Source organism: Leptosomus discolor, chromosome 1, assembly GCF_034619465.1.
Source record: "Leptosomus discolor isolate bLepDis1 chromosome 1, bLepDis1.hap2, whole genome shotgun sequence".
In the NCBI taxonomy this organism is placed as follows: Eukaryota; Metazoa; Chordata; class Aves; order Leptosomiformes; family Leptosomidae; genus Leptosomus; species Leptosomus discolor.
The window spans coordinates 125449394-125464113 of record NC_141391.1 but is presented as its reverse complement, the minus strand read 5'-3'; the positions used below and the strand labels follow the sequence as shown (position 1 = coordinate 125464113).

Genomic DNA, 14720 nt, shown 5'->3' with positions numbered 1-14720 from the left:
TCTAATCTAGTTTTGAGCAAGAGAGTCACTCACCTGTTTTCTAGGGATACTGTGCTACAGCCTTTGCTAAGAAGTCTTTTCCCCAGGGCTTTCCTACTCTTAGTATCTTCCAAGTATCACAGGTAATTGAAAGGAAATAACAATGAAGTGATGTCTCTGGTAATAATTCAAATTCAATTTTTTTTCTCATGTGTCTTTAGAATGAATACCACAACATCAACGCTGAGCAGAAATTTTTGAAGAAGCTTATAGACAAGAACTTCGTTGTCAATTTGACGTGAAAGCTGAGCGGAAAATACAAAGAACAATCACTATTTTCAGATTTGAAAAAAATTTATTTTTTGTATGACATTTTTATTTTTTGAGTGCGGCATAACTGTTTACTGTTTAAAAGGAGCACAGAAACCTTGCCAAGGCAGAAGCTTCTTCTAAGCCTATTGCAAACAGAGTTACCTGAATTTCTGTGAAGTTATTTAATAATGGGAAAACCATGAAACTTTCAGCTGAAAGTATCAGGGATATATAAAAATGTGATGCACATCACTTATTTATCAGCAAGAACTCTTTCCAAATGATTACTTCTCTGGAATACTGTTGTTTCTGATGTCCTCCAAAAGAGTTACACTGTCAAGAGACTGAGATGACCAGTGTTTAATTAGTAGATGGATGTAAAGTCCTGAATGTCTGTCTTGTAGTGTGAAAAGGGCTTTAAAACAATGCCTATAAATTGTTACTGTGTGTTTGGGAGAAGGGGGAACATACAGAGTGTACAGGCTTTGATCTGCCCTGCTCCCGAGGAGGGGACGTCCATCTTCAGCAAAGAAGCCACAGCTTCTGCACTGGCCATTGACTCCAAACTGCTGTCTGCCTTTGCCAAAGGTGGAGACCCTTTGGTCTGATTTGTGAAGGGGTTGGTGTTGACAATGCTCGTGTTATACCCAGTTTATGGAAAACCATATTCCTCGTGCCGTGCGTCCAATAAATTTTATGATTGGTGACTTGACTTGGAGAAGAAAGGGAGTACGAAGACCGAAGAGTTGTCCTGACTACCTGCGTGTCAGCTGCTTTCCCCAGACCGCAACAGAAATGTGATCTGGGGCCGAGATGTGTTCATGCCTGAGTTTAAATTTAGAGCCAACACTTGTTGGATTCGTAGATCTCCAAGACAGGATCTCACATATCTTTCAGTTTGCTCCCCTAGAGTTGAGGTGTATTTTTATCAGACTAGCACAATCTCCTTTCTCAGATACTGTAACGTGTTTCCACTTTCACAATGCATTGATAGGGGCAAGGAATGTTCCTGGTTCTGGCAGTAGAGTGTAGGGGATATCCAAGATGGACCTCAGCTGAATTATCAGTTGCCTTCTGTTTACCTCTCCTGTCTCAACATTCAGGTTTCAAGGATGTGGCTGAACTGAATCGTTTAGTAGTAGGAACTTACTTGGGCTTTTAATTGAAACATTTAATGGAATGTTTGTGTTTCCTGTATTGGTTTGTCTCGGACAAGCCTGCTGAGTAAGTTAAATCTGCCTGGGAATGCCTGTGACAACTGTCAAAGAAGAACAAATGATATGCTGTTCCCATTCTCTCATAGGGTGTGTGTATATGTATAATTATTTTTTTGTAATTGTAGCAGGCTTGCTTGAAGATCTCATCTAAAGAAAGCACAAAGAAGTCCACTTCAAAAAAAAAAAAAAAAAAGAAAAAAATATTTAAAATTGGCAGAAAAACCTTCGCTGCTTTTTAATACAGTTCTGTATTCTAGTACACTTAGGAGCAGTGCAAACAATTACAATATGAATACAGACCTCTAGCAGGTCAAGAGGACAGGATTTGTGTTTTCAGAAGCTGAGGGTGACAGGAGCTGAGGGTGACAGGAGTACTGAACACAGTTTCTTTGCTGCAGCAGTGTAGAGGCATAAGCGTTGAAGTGGCCAGAGAGTCTCATCTTTCTTTTTTCATATTTCTCTTGCAGAGTGCAATAGGTCATTTAAAACCCCACCTTCCCTGTAGTTCTCATCTCCCTCTTTAGCTGCTTGGCTCTGCCATATGGGAATTAGCGAGAGCAGTGTGATTTTGGAGGGGAGCCACAGCCGAACAGGAGGAGGCTTGTGTTTTCACCCCATGGCTCCTGAGCTTTGGTCCGTTTCAAGCAAATTGGACGTATCTGACGTAACTCTGGAAGTAACAAAAATCTGTGGCAGCCGGCAGGGGAGGACCGAGGCATGTCCCCAGCACGGGACAGGCTGTGCCACGGTGTCCTGCCACCTGGATGTACCTCTCTTGGGCCCAGCTGATGCTGGTGGTGCTGCAGGGGTGGCCCCATGTCCAGCAGGGCGGCAGGGGAGAGCATGGAGGAGAGGGGGGTGTGGGAGGTCCTGGGGCACCGGAGCTGGTGACTGTGGTGGTGGAAATGGAGGAAACCAGAATTTCTTCACCAGGTGGCAGAAGGTCTCTTACTCAGTTATTTGTGTTTCTTTTTTTTTTAAACATGCACATTTCTGAGGCTTTGAGGAGCTCTTTACTTAAAAATCTGAATACAAACAGGGTTTTTGCATCAGAAAACAGTCACATGACACTACTGTCCTTGTTTCTACCAGCATTTATTTCTCATGATTATTTCTGTTAATTAAAAGGGTCGGTATGTGACTCTGCTGCCCCAACCTGCAGTGATTTAGACTACTGACAATAGCGATTCCACATGACAGAAATGCCGAGGTAGGGCTTTTCACAGAGGTCATGGTGTTGTCCGAGCTCTCTTTGCTTAGAAGTCCTTGGTAGATCTCAAACTCTGAGAGCAGAGCCAGGCAGAAGTGGAGGGCCACCTCTTCCCCCTCGAAACTTGTGGTCGCTCCCAGAGCCGGGCCCCCCAGCACTCCCGCGGGCTGCTGGCACAGATCCAGCCGCATCCGTGTAACATCTCGCAGTACACCGACCGTGAGGATTTTTCCCAGGAGAGCAGTTGAGTTTGCTCTCTCCTTGCAGTGCCTGGTTCTTGTGATGGTGCGGGCTGCCTCCCTCTGCTCCTCCACCCCTGTCCCTGGAGGCAGGAGGTGGGTAGGGAGCTCTGCTTTTGACTATGTGGTTATTTTCTCTGCTTTATTCCCTCTCCAGAGATACTCTTCCCACTAATCTAAACTGATTCCTTCTCCTAATTTTCCTAGGAGGTTTTCTGCTTTCTTGGGGGCTGGAGTTTGTTCTGCTATAGTTAGAACCCATCAAAATAATTGGAAAAAAGGCTTCATGGCAAACAAATGGTGTCCCCCAAACTCATTTTACTTAAAGTAGACTCAGTTATTCTTTTTTTTTTTTTTTTTAACCACATCAGCACTTTTTGGTCTCCCTAAGATTTTTAATTATTTTTTTTTAGTAATGTGTTTGGTATTTTCAATGCATTTAATATGCTGTCTAAAAGCATGTATCCCTATTGGCTGCTCTTGTTTACTTCTTATTAATGAGCCTCTCCATTTGTATGCATGACTTCTTCTTTTTGAAATTAAGCAGTACTCCCAGGGATACTTTTCCCCAACTTCTGTGCTCCTGGGGGCATATTGAGGCCGTGCGTGCCGAGGTTACTGTTGCTGGTGGCTGAGTAACATTTAGAGCCAGGCTTATTCCATCAGGACCGAGCCAAGAGCTAATACCATTGATAAACCACGGGGTACTGTGTTTTTGGGTTTTTTTGAAAGCACAGCTTGCAGGCCAGTAGCTTTTCTCTTCAATAATCAGCAATGACCCAAGTGATTAATTTTCCCTGCCGTGAGATATTTTGGTAGGATTCTGTGTGCACCAGCCCCGCTGCTTCACCCGCTTCACACAGTCGTTTCTGCTCCTCTGCCTTGAGGACAGGTATCGCTTTTACACGATAACTTCACGCAGGCAAGAACACCTGCACGTAGGGCGTTTCTCAGTGATGCCCACAGGTCACAGCGTCTGTTCTCTCTGGGCACGCGTTTTCACGGGCATTTTGCAATACCAATGACTTGCCTTGGGACTTCTGGAAAAAAGCAGTACTGCTGATTCAGATCTTTTCTGAGGGTGAGCTGAGCTGCTATTAAGATTTTCTTTTTCTGTTTTTGTCATTCCCGAAAGTGAAATCTGCGCTGAAACTTCCCTTTAAAGCCTACATGATTTTTTTACCACATCGGCAGCAGGAAGCTGCCAATTTTGAATCCCAGGGTGCTGCCAGCTTTATTTCCGTGTCTGGTAATGGTGTAACTATGTAGGTACCCAGTGTCTCCCGTCAGTTTTCTTCCTGTGTCAACTGCAAAGTCGGATGGTCTCATCCCTTCTTCCTCTGTCGTGTTCTCCATGGAGCCTGCTGAATTTCAGCATCTTGCAGCAAAGGTGCTCCCGCATTTTATCTGTCACCCCTCTCAAAACACTGCACCATCAGCAGGACCCAGCTCTGAGGTACCAAAGTGCTCCCAAACCAGGCAGCATGGCATGCAGCAGTGGAAAGCTCCGTTTGGTTCCAACTTTTAGGGGGTTTTTGTTTGTTGGTCTTTTGTCGAGAAAGTATTTTCCCTCTGCTGTAATTAAGGCAAGTACAGAGACGGGACTTGAGAAGGAAGGTCATGAACTATTGCACTGAATACGAATCTGAGAGTGCCTAAAAGATATTAATAAATTACATTTCCAGTGACTGGTGATAATAATACAGAATCACAACTTTGGTGTTTAATAATCAGTGTGTGGTACCTCTTGTTTCCTGTGCTACGCTTTCCTTTTAAACTACCCTGGGAGGTAGTATAGATAACTTTTAAGTGGAGTCTGATTTTTAAGAACGTATGAAGCTCAATATCTGGTTTTGATATCAGTAAATACTTATTTTATTTGCCATTTGTCTTAAGTTTTATACGTCTTTAAAGTGCCAGCTGTATTTTGAAGACATTCTTAACAGTTGTTTCAAGTGAAAATTTGAATGCTACAAATGGAAAGAGATTATTTTCCTGTGAATAAACTGTGTTAAAGACAGTGCCCTGAGGTTTATTTTTGCCAGGTTAGTAGAGTGTGTGTGTGGGTGCACGTGCCCAGCCCCATTAGTAACGGTAATGGTGTGTAAAGTACACAAAGTGCTGTCAGATACGGCATCGATTTTCAGAACAAACTTTGGGGCTTAGTAGAGCAAACAGAGCTGAAGATCTGTGAACGTAGGTAGGCTGAGCTGTACTGCGGGTGGAGATCTCACTCCAGGCTGAGTAAAAGCAAAGCTGGGACATAGTTTTTGTGGGCAAGATCAAGAGCAGCATCCTGATTTTAATTTTTCATGATTTTTTTAATGTTGCCTGGGGAGTTTCAGGGGAATGCTAAAATAAAAGGTGTTTAACTGAGAAAATGGTGTGTGATGGAAGGCTTTAGACAGAAAGTGAGAGAGACTGATTGTGATACTTCACTCATGTTTTCTCTTTCTCTTTGTGCAGTAAAAAATGAGACACTGGGGAGCGGGGATGGCTTCAGGGAGTCTAAGGGAGATTCAGGAAACTATTACCTGACACAAGTAGGTATTCAGTGCATTCATTTTAGCGTTGGCAGTGTAGGAGTTTGCCTGCTTGGAGTAAATCCCTGTCTTTCTAGACGTGGTTTAGTGGGCATGGTGGTGTTGGGTTGGCGGTTGGACTTGATGATCTTAGAGGTCATTTCCAACCTGATGATTCTATGCTTCTTTGGGGTGAGATCGGGGCAGGGGCCACACTATGGCTTATAATTTACTCCCCACGATGGAGCCACAATTAAATAGTGATGTGGATCAGTGACAAATGTGTTGCTGCTTTCACGCTAGGTTTTTGCTGCAGGTGAGAAAATGGGGAGGGGGGTGAGGAATGGGAAAAGCTGTTTTCAAGTCACAGGGAGAGCCAGGGACAGGGCATGCATCTCCCAACCCAAGCAGCCAGCTCTGTTTTTTCAGGTGAGCACGAACCCTCGACGGCGCACCTCGACGTGGCCGGCATCTTGGCTTCCCGCGCGCCGCTCCTGTGCCTTTGTAAGCTGCGCTCCCACGTGGGCTGGTGCTGAGCAGGCCCCGTCCCTGCGGGAGACCGTCGCTCGGCACGTGGCCCCCAGCCCCAGCCACTCTCGCCCACTAAGTGCGATGCCGGGACAGCGCGTTCCCCCTGTGGCTTTGGGCAGGTTTTGTCAGTAGAGGGGAGGTTTTTTTTCATGTCAGGCTGCCAGTGGTTTCAGAGAGTCCTTGTGGTCTGATATGTGTATTCAGCAGGTTCAATGTTCTTTCCAGCAGTTCTGCTGAATGAAAACAGCATTATTTTTTTTTAAAGATATTTAATAAGATATTTTTTTCAAATCAGTACAAAAATTTTAAATACAAAATTATTTGCTTTTGACATATCTCATATATTCTGGAAACATACTGAAGTCACCAATGCCTGGTAAACTGTCCGTCCGTTCCTGCCACCGTTCCATAAAATTTCTGAGATAAAGCACCACATTATATCACTGGAGTCCTTAGTCAATGTTAGACTGCATTAAACTCTGCATTTAAATAATGGTAATGCCAGTTAAATCCAATCTTAGTTCTGCATGAAAAATCTAGTTCATTTTTGAATCAAAAGCGGTAGCGTTAGCTAAAGACGTTGAAGAAGTGATGAGCATTTAACTCTTTCAACTAGCGTAACAGTGTGTAATGTGCAGCACTGTACAGGGAACCACAGCAAAGTACACTGCCCTTTGGAAACGGATACCCTTGAGGCAAGATTAGCACCATTGATGAGCAGACAGCTCTTGCAGAGAAGTTGTGTTCCTCACGTACAGAAAAGATCGAGGCCTGCAGGTTCTCTTTGACAATTGGTAACATATAAATAAGGATTGGAAATCAGCTTTTACGTAAAATGAAGTTCTCGGATAAATTTGTGCTATCAGTGTTGCTGGTAAAGTTATCGGGTGATCTCAAACAACAAATTAGTTAATTAGCAAACAAAGCTACTTCTGCTTTGCCTAGTCATTGAAGAGTAAATTGATTTAATTTTTGCTGAGTGGCAGAAGGGGCGTCTCTCCTGACAAGCCAAACAGATGCATGAGCACAGAAATCCCAGTGAATTTGTAGCTCCATGCTGTATTGCTACATGTTGGCCAAAATGGCTCGACCATGTGGCACAAAGCAAATGGGGAACCCTTCGGTTCTGTCTCTGATCTACCTCGTCTACTTCAACCGTGCAAATGCAGATGGAGGCTTTTCGAGTGCTGTGGCATTTGGAGGTGAACCCAGCACCTGCTGGAGTCAGTGGCAGTGTTCTGGGTCCAACAACTGCTGGAGAAGGCTCGTGGAGAATAGTTACACCATCAATACTCCTTTTCCATCATAAATAAATTGTTGAGGCAAGAAACCCCACACCTCCAGGAATATTTTGTGTTGGGGGGAACGGAAATAAAGGTCTCCAGCTAAGAGAACCTTTGCTTGTCAGGCAGACCTGCTGTCAAAAAACCCCCCAGCCAAAAAAATAAAAAGCCGCTCAAATTTTTCCATAGAATTTGAGACAGACCTACTCTAGTTTAAGTCACTGTTTTCATCTCATAACTATGATCAATCAAAACAGGAGTGAGTGATGTACACTGATTTGAACCTTAGTACTGAATTATTGTGAATGAAATTAAGTAAGCACGGCATCACAGAAATATATAATGTACAGCTAATATGTCCCCCTCGGGTGCAAAACAACTGTTTATGAACCTGATATGCATCTTTAGATATGTTCACCACACCTTTTTTTTATAACTAGCTGTGCATAATGTTAAACTTTGTATTTTTTTTTTGTACAAGACGGTCCGAAACAGTCATAAAATGCATCTTTCATGGTATAAAAGTTTGAAGCAGAGAAGAAAGGTTTTGATTTTGTGTGTATGTGTGTGTGTCTGGTTTTTGTTTTACATGGGATACAATAAATATCCTGAAAAAGACGAATGAACGTACTGCCCAGCATAGAGTCCTGCCGCCTGCTCGGATGGCATTTGAACGTAAACCTTGTCTCCGTGCATCAGCTGGACAACGGCACTGCCTGAAGCCTGGTCCAGGAAGCCCTTCTTGTACTCGTCATAGGTGTACATCAGCGGCTCGTTGTTCTTGAACAACGCCACCCAGACGCTGGCCCCTTTACAGTGGACGTGGTAGGCGAAGTAGTAGATGCCGGGGATCTCACAGGTGAAGATCCCCGTCTGGGGGTTGTAGTTCTGCCGGCCGTTGTAGAGGAGCTTGTCAAACTTCACGGGCACCCCAACCCGGGGGAAGGGGGTGAGGAGCTCCGCCGTGAATGCAGGCATCTCATAGACAGCGCCGCCAGCCTTGCCTTTCTTACCCATGTAGCCGTAGGGGGGCTTGACGCCCTCTATCCCTGGCCCCACCTCAGGCAGGTACTGTCCTACGGCCGGTGGAGTGGGTGGGATGATGACTGGGGGACCTGGGGGCCCAGGGGGGCCTGGCGGCCCTTGAAGGCCTGGCTGACCAGGGGGACCAAGCGCCCCAGGCTTTCCTGGGGGTCCTTGCAGCCCTGCGGCGCCAGGTTTGCCCACGCCAGGGAAGCCAGGGGGTCCGGGCAGGCCGGGCTCCCCCTTTGCCCCCGGCAGCCCTGGGGGGCCGATGGGACCACTGGGTCCCGCGATGCCCGGGATGCCCGAGGGGCCCTGCAGCCCCTGGGCACCGGGGAGCCCTGGCTCACCCTTCGGTCCCATGAGCCCTGGGACGCCCGGCAGCCCTGGCAAGCCTTTTTGCCCGGCCTCCCCCTTGGGCCCTGTGGGGCCCGGCAGCCCCCGCAGCCCAGGGGCCCCCACTTCCCCTGGAAAGCCTGGCTTCCCCGGAAACCCCTGCAGCCCAGGTTCGCCCTTGGGGCCAACGGGTCCTGGTGGCCCCACAGCGCCGCCTTCTCCTTTGGGTCCCGGGAAGCCGGCAGCCCCCGGGGGGCCCATGATGCCCGGCAGCCCTGGCTGGCCTGGCTCCCCCGGCGGCCCCCCCATGCCAGGCGGCCCTGCGTGCCCCTTCTCCCCCTTCGGCCCCAGAGGGCCAGGCAGACCACCCACACCACGCTCACCTTTGGGCCCAGGGAAGCCTGGCTTCCCAACACCGGGGAGGCCGGGGGGCCCCGGCAGGCCTGGCAGGCCCTGCTCTCCTTTGCCGCCCGGGAAGCCCGGCTGGCCGGGGACACCGTCCTGGCCAGGTTTGCCCACACCGGGCAGGCCGGGAGGGCCTTGGATCCCGGGGGCCCCCGGGGGCCCCTGCAGCCCCAGCTCTCCTGGGGGTCCGGGTTTGCCCAGGGGTCCCTGCGGGCCGGGGAAGCCGACCATGCCCGGCTTGCCCACCCCTGGCAGGCCCACGGGGCCAGGGGGGCCAGGCAGCCCAGGCGGACCCTTCAGCCCGGGCAAACCCGGGATCCCAACACCCTTCTCCCCTTTTGGCCCTGGGATCCCAGGGGCTCCTGGGGGCCCCTTCATCCCGGGCTCGCCCTTTGGCCCCGGCTGTCCCTGCAGCCCCGGAGGACCTGCTTTCCCTATGCCTGGAAGCCCGTGAGGCCCTGGTGGTCCTTGTGGCCCAGGTATCCCCATGGGCCCAATCTCCCCCTTCGGCCCCATCTCCCCTCTTGGCCCTGGGGGCCCCATGACCCCTGGTTTCCCTGGCATCCCTGGCAAACCCGGCTTCCCAATTCCTGGGTATCCTTGTGGGCCTGGTTTTCCTTTGGCTCCTGGCACACCATGACCTGGTAATCCTGGTGGCCCTGGTGGCCCTCTTGGTCCAGGCTCACCGGGAGGACCTTGCTCGCCCCTCAGACTGCGCACAGGTACTTCTAGGTCAGAGAGAAAAGAACAGGAAAAAAAGAAAAGGAGAGGGGGAGAGACAGAAAGTGATTGCAATTGCACCCTTCGAGAAACACAAAGGCAGTTTTGAATTGAATGTGCTTGTTATGATGCCTCTTGGTTTTGTGGTAGGCAGAGCTGGCCAACAAGTTACAGGTTGGTGTTTGGAGTGAAGAGGGTGTTCCTACTGTTTTGTATACTCCAGACTTGCATGCATATTTCTGTTTCTGTAAAATAATTATTTTGCATCATATTTGCTTTTTTTTTTTTTGCCATGCAAAAGCTATTTACACTTCACTAGTGTTTTCCACCCATACAATCTTATGCAGCGAAATCTGCTTTTTGTCCCGTATTGCTGTAGACTACCCTACTTTTAAGACTTTTTGCAGGACACAGAAGCTGCTCGGTGCTCTCATGCTGTGGGAGTTCTGACATGAAAGTGCTTTTGCTGGAGGGGCGTACATTTGCAAGAACAATTTAAAATGTTTGTAGGTAGCTATGACTGCATTTTCACCAAGGCTTTGGTTCCCATTAAGATATTACTGGAAACCTACAGCCTTACCCAGCATTGCTGAGCTCCCACAGGTTTTTGGCGTAGCCACATCTAGTCAGAGCTCTTCTAAACACTTCACAAAATGTTTTTATTGTCCAAACCCACATTTTTGTGTATGAGACCACTTAGCGTTGCAGGTCAGGGTGAGGGAGTTGCCGTGTGGGAGTGGTTGTGCTGGGGTTGGTTGCTTTTCAAGCTGGAGGCTTTTTGTGTTAAGTGGAAAGTCTGCTCTGCTTCTCTCCAGCTATAAAATGGAAAAAGAAGTGAGAGGTTTGGGGGAAGGGGAGAGATGAGGTTTCAGGGCAAGAGCATTAACTGTTCTTTGTGAGGCAGAAATCCTCCCTCTCTGTACATGTTGTGTTTTATGCACGTAGAAAAGCGCCTTTGCTCACAAGATGGGTTGGTTTTGCAACAGCCAGTTGTGCTTTTTCAGACACTCCAAAAATAGGCCCTGAAATCTTCCATTTCCCTCTGAAGCCAGCAGAGGCTGTGGTTACACTGAACCCTCAATAAGACAAAGAGTTAACCAGCTTGTCTGAAGTTGCACAGATGCTTGCTGTCCCCACAAGGATTTTATGACGCAAGGTGTTCCTGGTTGCCCTTTGTATTTTGAACATGTTTTTTTTTGTTTTCTTAAATGTCCTAATATTGTCCAAATTTCCTTTACTGAATACTGAAAGTGCTTGTACGTGCAGTCTCATGCAGTAATGCCCTCTACCTTCAATGCCTCTGTTATGCCTGTAAACAACCTACAGAAAGAGGACTGGAGAGTCAGAAGAGCAATTGTATGTTTTTATCTGCAAACCTCTAAATCACAGGGTCTGGACAAATGCAGACAAACTGGTCATATTCCTGTAAATTCAAATCCTGGGGCTCTTAGCTCTTATTTCATGTCCGGTCGCTTCAGTGAGAGTGGGAGCACCTCCAGGCAGGACCCCAGCCTGTCTGCCTGGGCCATCATTGAAACCCCATCAGAGGGTTTTCTGCAGGCAGGTGGGGTTATAAGGTTTCTCCTAGCCTTGAATAAGCACCCAAAGAAATCTGGGGCCAGCCCTGGGTGCTGGAGGCTCGTCACAGGTAGGGCTGCTCAGAGGCTGTGCTGCGGCCCGAGGGTGACTGTGGCCTTGCTCTGGTGACCCTGAGCTGCCCCACAGCTCACGTGAGCCTGTTTTGTTTGCCCAGGGACAGGTACCAACCGGGTCAGTCCTTGGGGCACCTGGGTGCCGTGCCCAGCCTGCAGCAGCCTGCTCCCCATCTTCTGTCCCTGCCCTGGGCAGACAGTGCTGTGGGGCGCCAGGTGGGACCGTGCAGGGGTGGCGAGGGACAAGCGGAGCCTACCTTTCTCTTTCTTGGGAGCCATGTCCTTGCCGAGCAGAGGCATCTGCGGGACCTCCTTCATGTACTGAGGCAGGTGGGGGTACTCTTTCCCGTACTGCATGTGGGGCACCTCCTTGCCCATGTGCGGCATTGGGATGCCTTCCTTGCCCAGCGGCATGTGAGGTACTTGTTGTCCAAGGGGTTGGTACTGGGGCACCTGGGGTGGCAGCTGCTTGATCCCATAGTAGACACCGCCTTGAGCAGACCTCACCAGCTCTAGGTAAATAGTGACAGCCACTGCCAGCAGCTGCACAGGGAAGAGCAGCACGGCCATCACCTGCAAAAAATACAACAAAACCCACAGTTGGCAGAAAAATGTTTTCTCGTGTCATGTGTTTCACATTAGGGCCGGCCTGCTTTCATTTTCTGCAGCGAACTGGACCTAAACCTCTGGAAACTGGCTCTGGTTTGTGTGTTGCCCTGGAGGACATCCTGCAGCAGGCCTGTATCTGGTTTATTGGTGGCTCTTACTCAGACAGTACTATTATAGCAAATGTCCTTACATGCGTTTAGTTTTGTACTACCCTGCACACCCTGGGTGGTGCACTCTGCGGTTTCTCCATACGAGGACCTGCTCCCTCCCATCCTCAAGCTGCAACTTGCTGCTTTCTCACTTGTGTCAGCGCTGTGACACAGGGTTTGGGGAGCTCTGCTGCAAGCTCTGGCACAGGGGGAGAGCAGGCCAGGGGCACGTGGGGATCTCTTAAACACTTTCTGCCCAAGGAAGTGAAATTATCAACGCCTCTTCTGCTGTGCTTTCCATAGCAATGAAAGCTCATTTTCTGCAGCTTAAATCTGTGCCTAGGATTGTGCCCCGTGGCTGCAGAGTCCAGGGCCTCTCCATTTCTATCACAGCTCCTTGCCAACTCTCCTAAGCTGGGCTCGGATCCTCTCCGCCTTCACCCAGAAGAACTGGGCCATCACTGCCTCCAGGCATGTTCAGCCATCCCAAGCCTTTCTCTGGGGATGTTCAACTCTTTTCTAGATGTCTCCCCCGCTGCAGACCCTGTGTCCTCCCCAGGCAGCCCATCCCAGTGCCTCACCAGCCCTGGTAACACAACAGAACAAGGTTGTTGTAGAAGCTTGGGACGTCTTGTCCCATCTGCTGTTGTCTTTCCTTTCTGCAGTAAGGGCATTACTAGCAGGTGAGCAGCAAATCAGGAACTGGAAACTCCCTAAACGAGTGCAAATTTGGGGGCAGCCTGAGGTAACAAGGACACCCTCCACGTGTTTGAGTATTTTGCAGTTTGTCCCGCAACCAAGCCTGGCAGGGAAGTCCTGCTCTTTTCAAATGCACACAGCAATTGCCAGGCCTCATGGCTGTTCCCCGCCATCCCTGCTTTTCCACCATGCAAAGACATCTTGCACCCAACCCGGGCACCTTGAAAAGCCCCCGCCACACAGGCACACCTGAGCTTTGCCAAACTGCTCGGCGGGACTTGCTCCCAGCAGCTGCTGGGCCCTGCTGAGCCCAGGTGCGAGGGGGCTGGCCTGAGGAGGCAGCGAGGGCTTTGTGCCACCTGCTTATTTTCCTGTCCTTCCCCAACAGCCCAGCTCAACGTAGAAGACAAAAAAGCCCCTCGGTCTGTAGCAAAGGGGCTCAGCACCATGCCCTCTGTGTCTTGGGAGGTATCTTGTGGGGAGAAGCTTTCCCCCTTTTCCTGCTGTGGCTGTTCCCCGCCTGAGTCCAGCTGCTCGTGGGGCTGCAGCCTTGGCTCCCCTGCGCGGGGTGATTCTGCAGCATGCAGCAGGACCCCCTCGCTTGGGGGGCAGCAGGATCCAATGTGGGCTGGGACGTGTCCTTGCAGGAGCCCTACAGAGACCTGGCTTTGGGCAGGTAAGGCCGCTGCCGAGAGCCAGGGGAAAGCGCGAGAGTTAGGAGGGGTTGGAGGAAGGAAATTATTTATGGAGGAGGGGGCAGCAAGTGGCTCTGTTTGCCCCCTGTAACGCTGCATAGTGTACAGCAGGCCTCAAAATGGGCCTCAGAATAATTTGGGAGGGTGGGACTTTGCCATCCGTGAGGGACTTGTGCCTGGTGGGCAGAGGCTGTGAGCAGGCTGCAGGGCGGCCGAGAAACTCGCCAAGCTCAGGGAGTGGGTCAGTGGCACCGCAGGCGTCGAGCCCCGGAGCCATGACTTGTGTTTTCCTCACTGGCCGCTGTAGGGCTCGGCTCAAGCACTGGGCGGGCTGGCAGGGACCATCCCAGAGAAACGGCTTCTCTCGCTGCTCTGTGCTGTGGTGAAGGTTATTGATCTGGTGGTAACGTTGGGTGTCATTTAGTTTTTATGTTTTACTCCTGCTCAAAGTTGTCCATTCACATTGCATTAGCAAAGTACCTGGAGAAATGCTTGCTGCTTTTTAAAAACTTTTCTCCTTAATTTTGTTCTATAAGACCTATCTCTCAATTGAAATTAGTGTATCGTCATTACTGAAGGTGTAAGTGGAGGCTAAGTCAAAACTGTATAGTTAAAACAACCAGCAGAAGGTTAATATCTTCAATAATGATCCTCAGTAGACAAACGAACTACAGAAAAGATGGACCTATGTGTTAACAGCAACACAAACCATTTAAGAAAATGAAATATTAATGAATAAACACTAGATGGAGCATATGTTGCGCAGCTGAGTTTCTACAGTCACTTTCTCTCCCAGGAATTTAAGGTCTTGGATATAACCAGCTGCCATGTGGCAAAGAAAACCAGAGCCAAGATGTACAGGAGTTTGTAAGTGTAGCTAAAGCCCAAGCACAGTTGCTCATCTTTGTCCAGCAAAGCATTTCAGCAAACGCTTCATCTCCAGTGAGCTGAGTGTGGCTTTTAGCCCACAGCTGGCTGCTTTGCTGTGAGCTGAAGGATTAGGGCCTTAGGACGCAGTCTTTCTGCTTAAAGCTCAAAGGCGCTGGACTGCCAGGACAGCCTGTGTGTGATTTGGTACTGTGGCTCAGCTGGGATGTGGTAACTTATTAACCTGCTGCAGCTTCATCTGGGCACGTGGA

General features: G+C 49.2%; 2 protein-coding genes across 3 annotated transcripts in view; one reads left to right on the top strand and one right to left on the bottom strand.

The window, feature by feature from the left end:
- ST3GAL6 (ST3 beta-galactoside alpha-2,3-sialyltransferase 6) overlaps positions 1–1003 on the top strand; it is a 42573-nt gene extending 41570 nt beyond the window's left edge. For both annotated transcript variants that reach the window (XM_086478197.1, XM_086478195.1), the window contains one exon: positions 201–1003. In XM_086478197.1, coding sequence (XP_086334323.1) covers positions 201–281 — 81 coding nt within the window. In that variant the 3' untranslated portion in view covers positions 282–1003. The remainder of the gene's footprint in view (positions 1–200) is intronic.
- Positions 1004–7878: 6875 nt separating this feature from the next.
- On the bottom strand, positions 7879–11999 carry COL8A1 (collagen type VIII alpha 1 chain). The gene is made up of 2 exons (XM_086463797.1): positions 11687–11999; positions 7879–9785 (listed from the first exon to the last, which is right to left on the bottom strand). The coding sequence occupies exons 1-2, from the start codon at positions 11997–11999 to the stop codon at positions 7879–7881; spliced, it is 2220 nt and encodes a 739-aa protein (XP_086319923.1).
- Positions 12000–14720: the final 2721 nt, after the last annotated feature.

Bases quoted from the DNA above. Each gene is read 5' to 3' on its own strand.
- COL8A1 (XM_086463797.1), bottom strand. From the start codon at position 11,999: ATGGCCGTGCTGCTCTTCCCTGTGCAGCTGCTGGCAGTGGCTGTCACT. The intron at 9,786-11,686 runs GTAGGCTCCGCT...TCTCTGACCTAG, and splicing joins GGCTCCCAAGAAAGAGAAAG to AAGTACCTGTGCGCAGTCTG.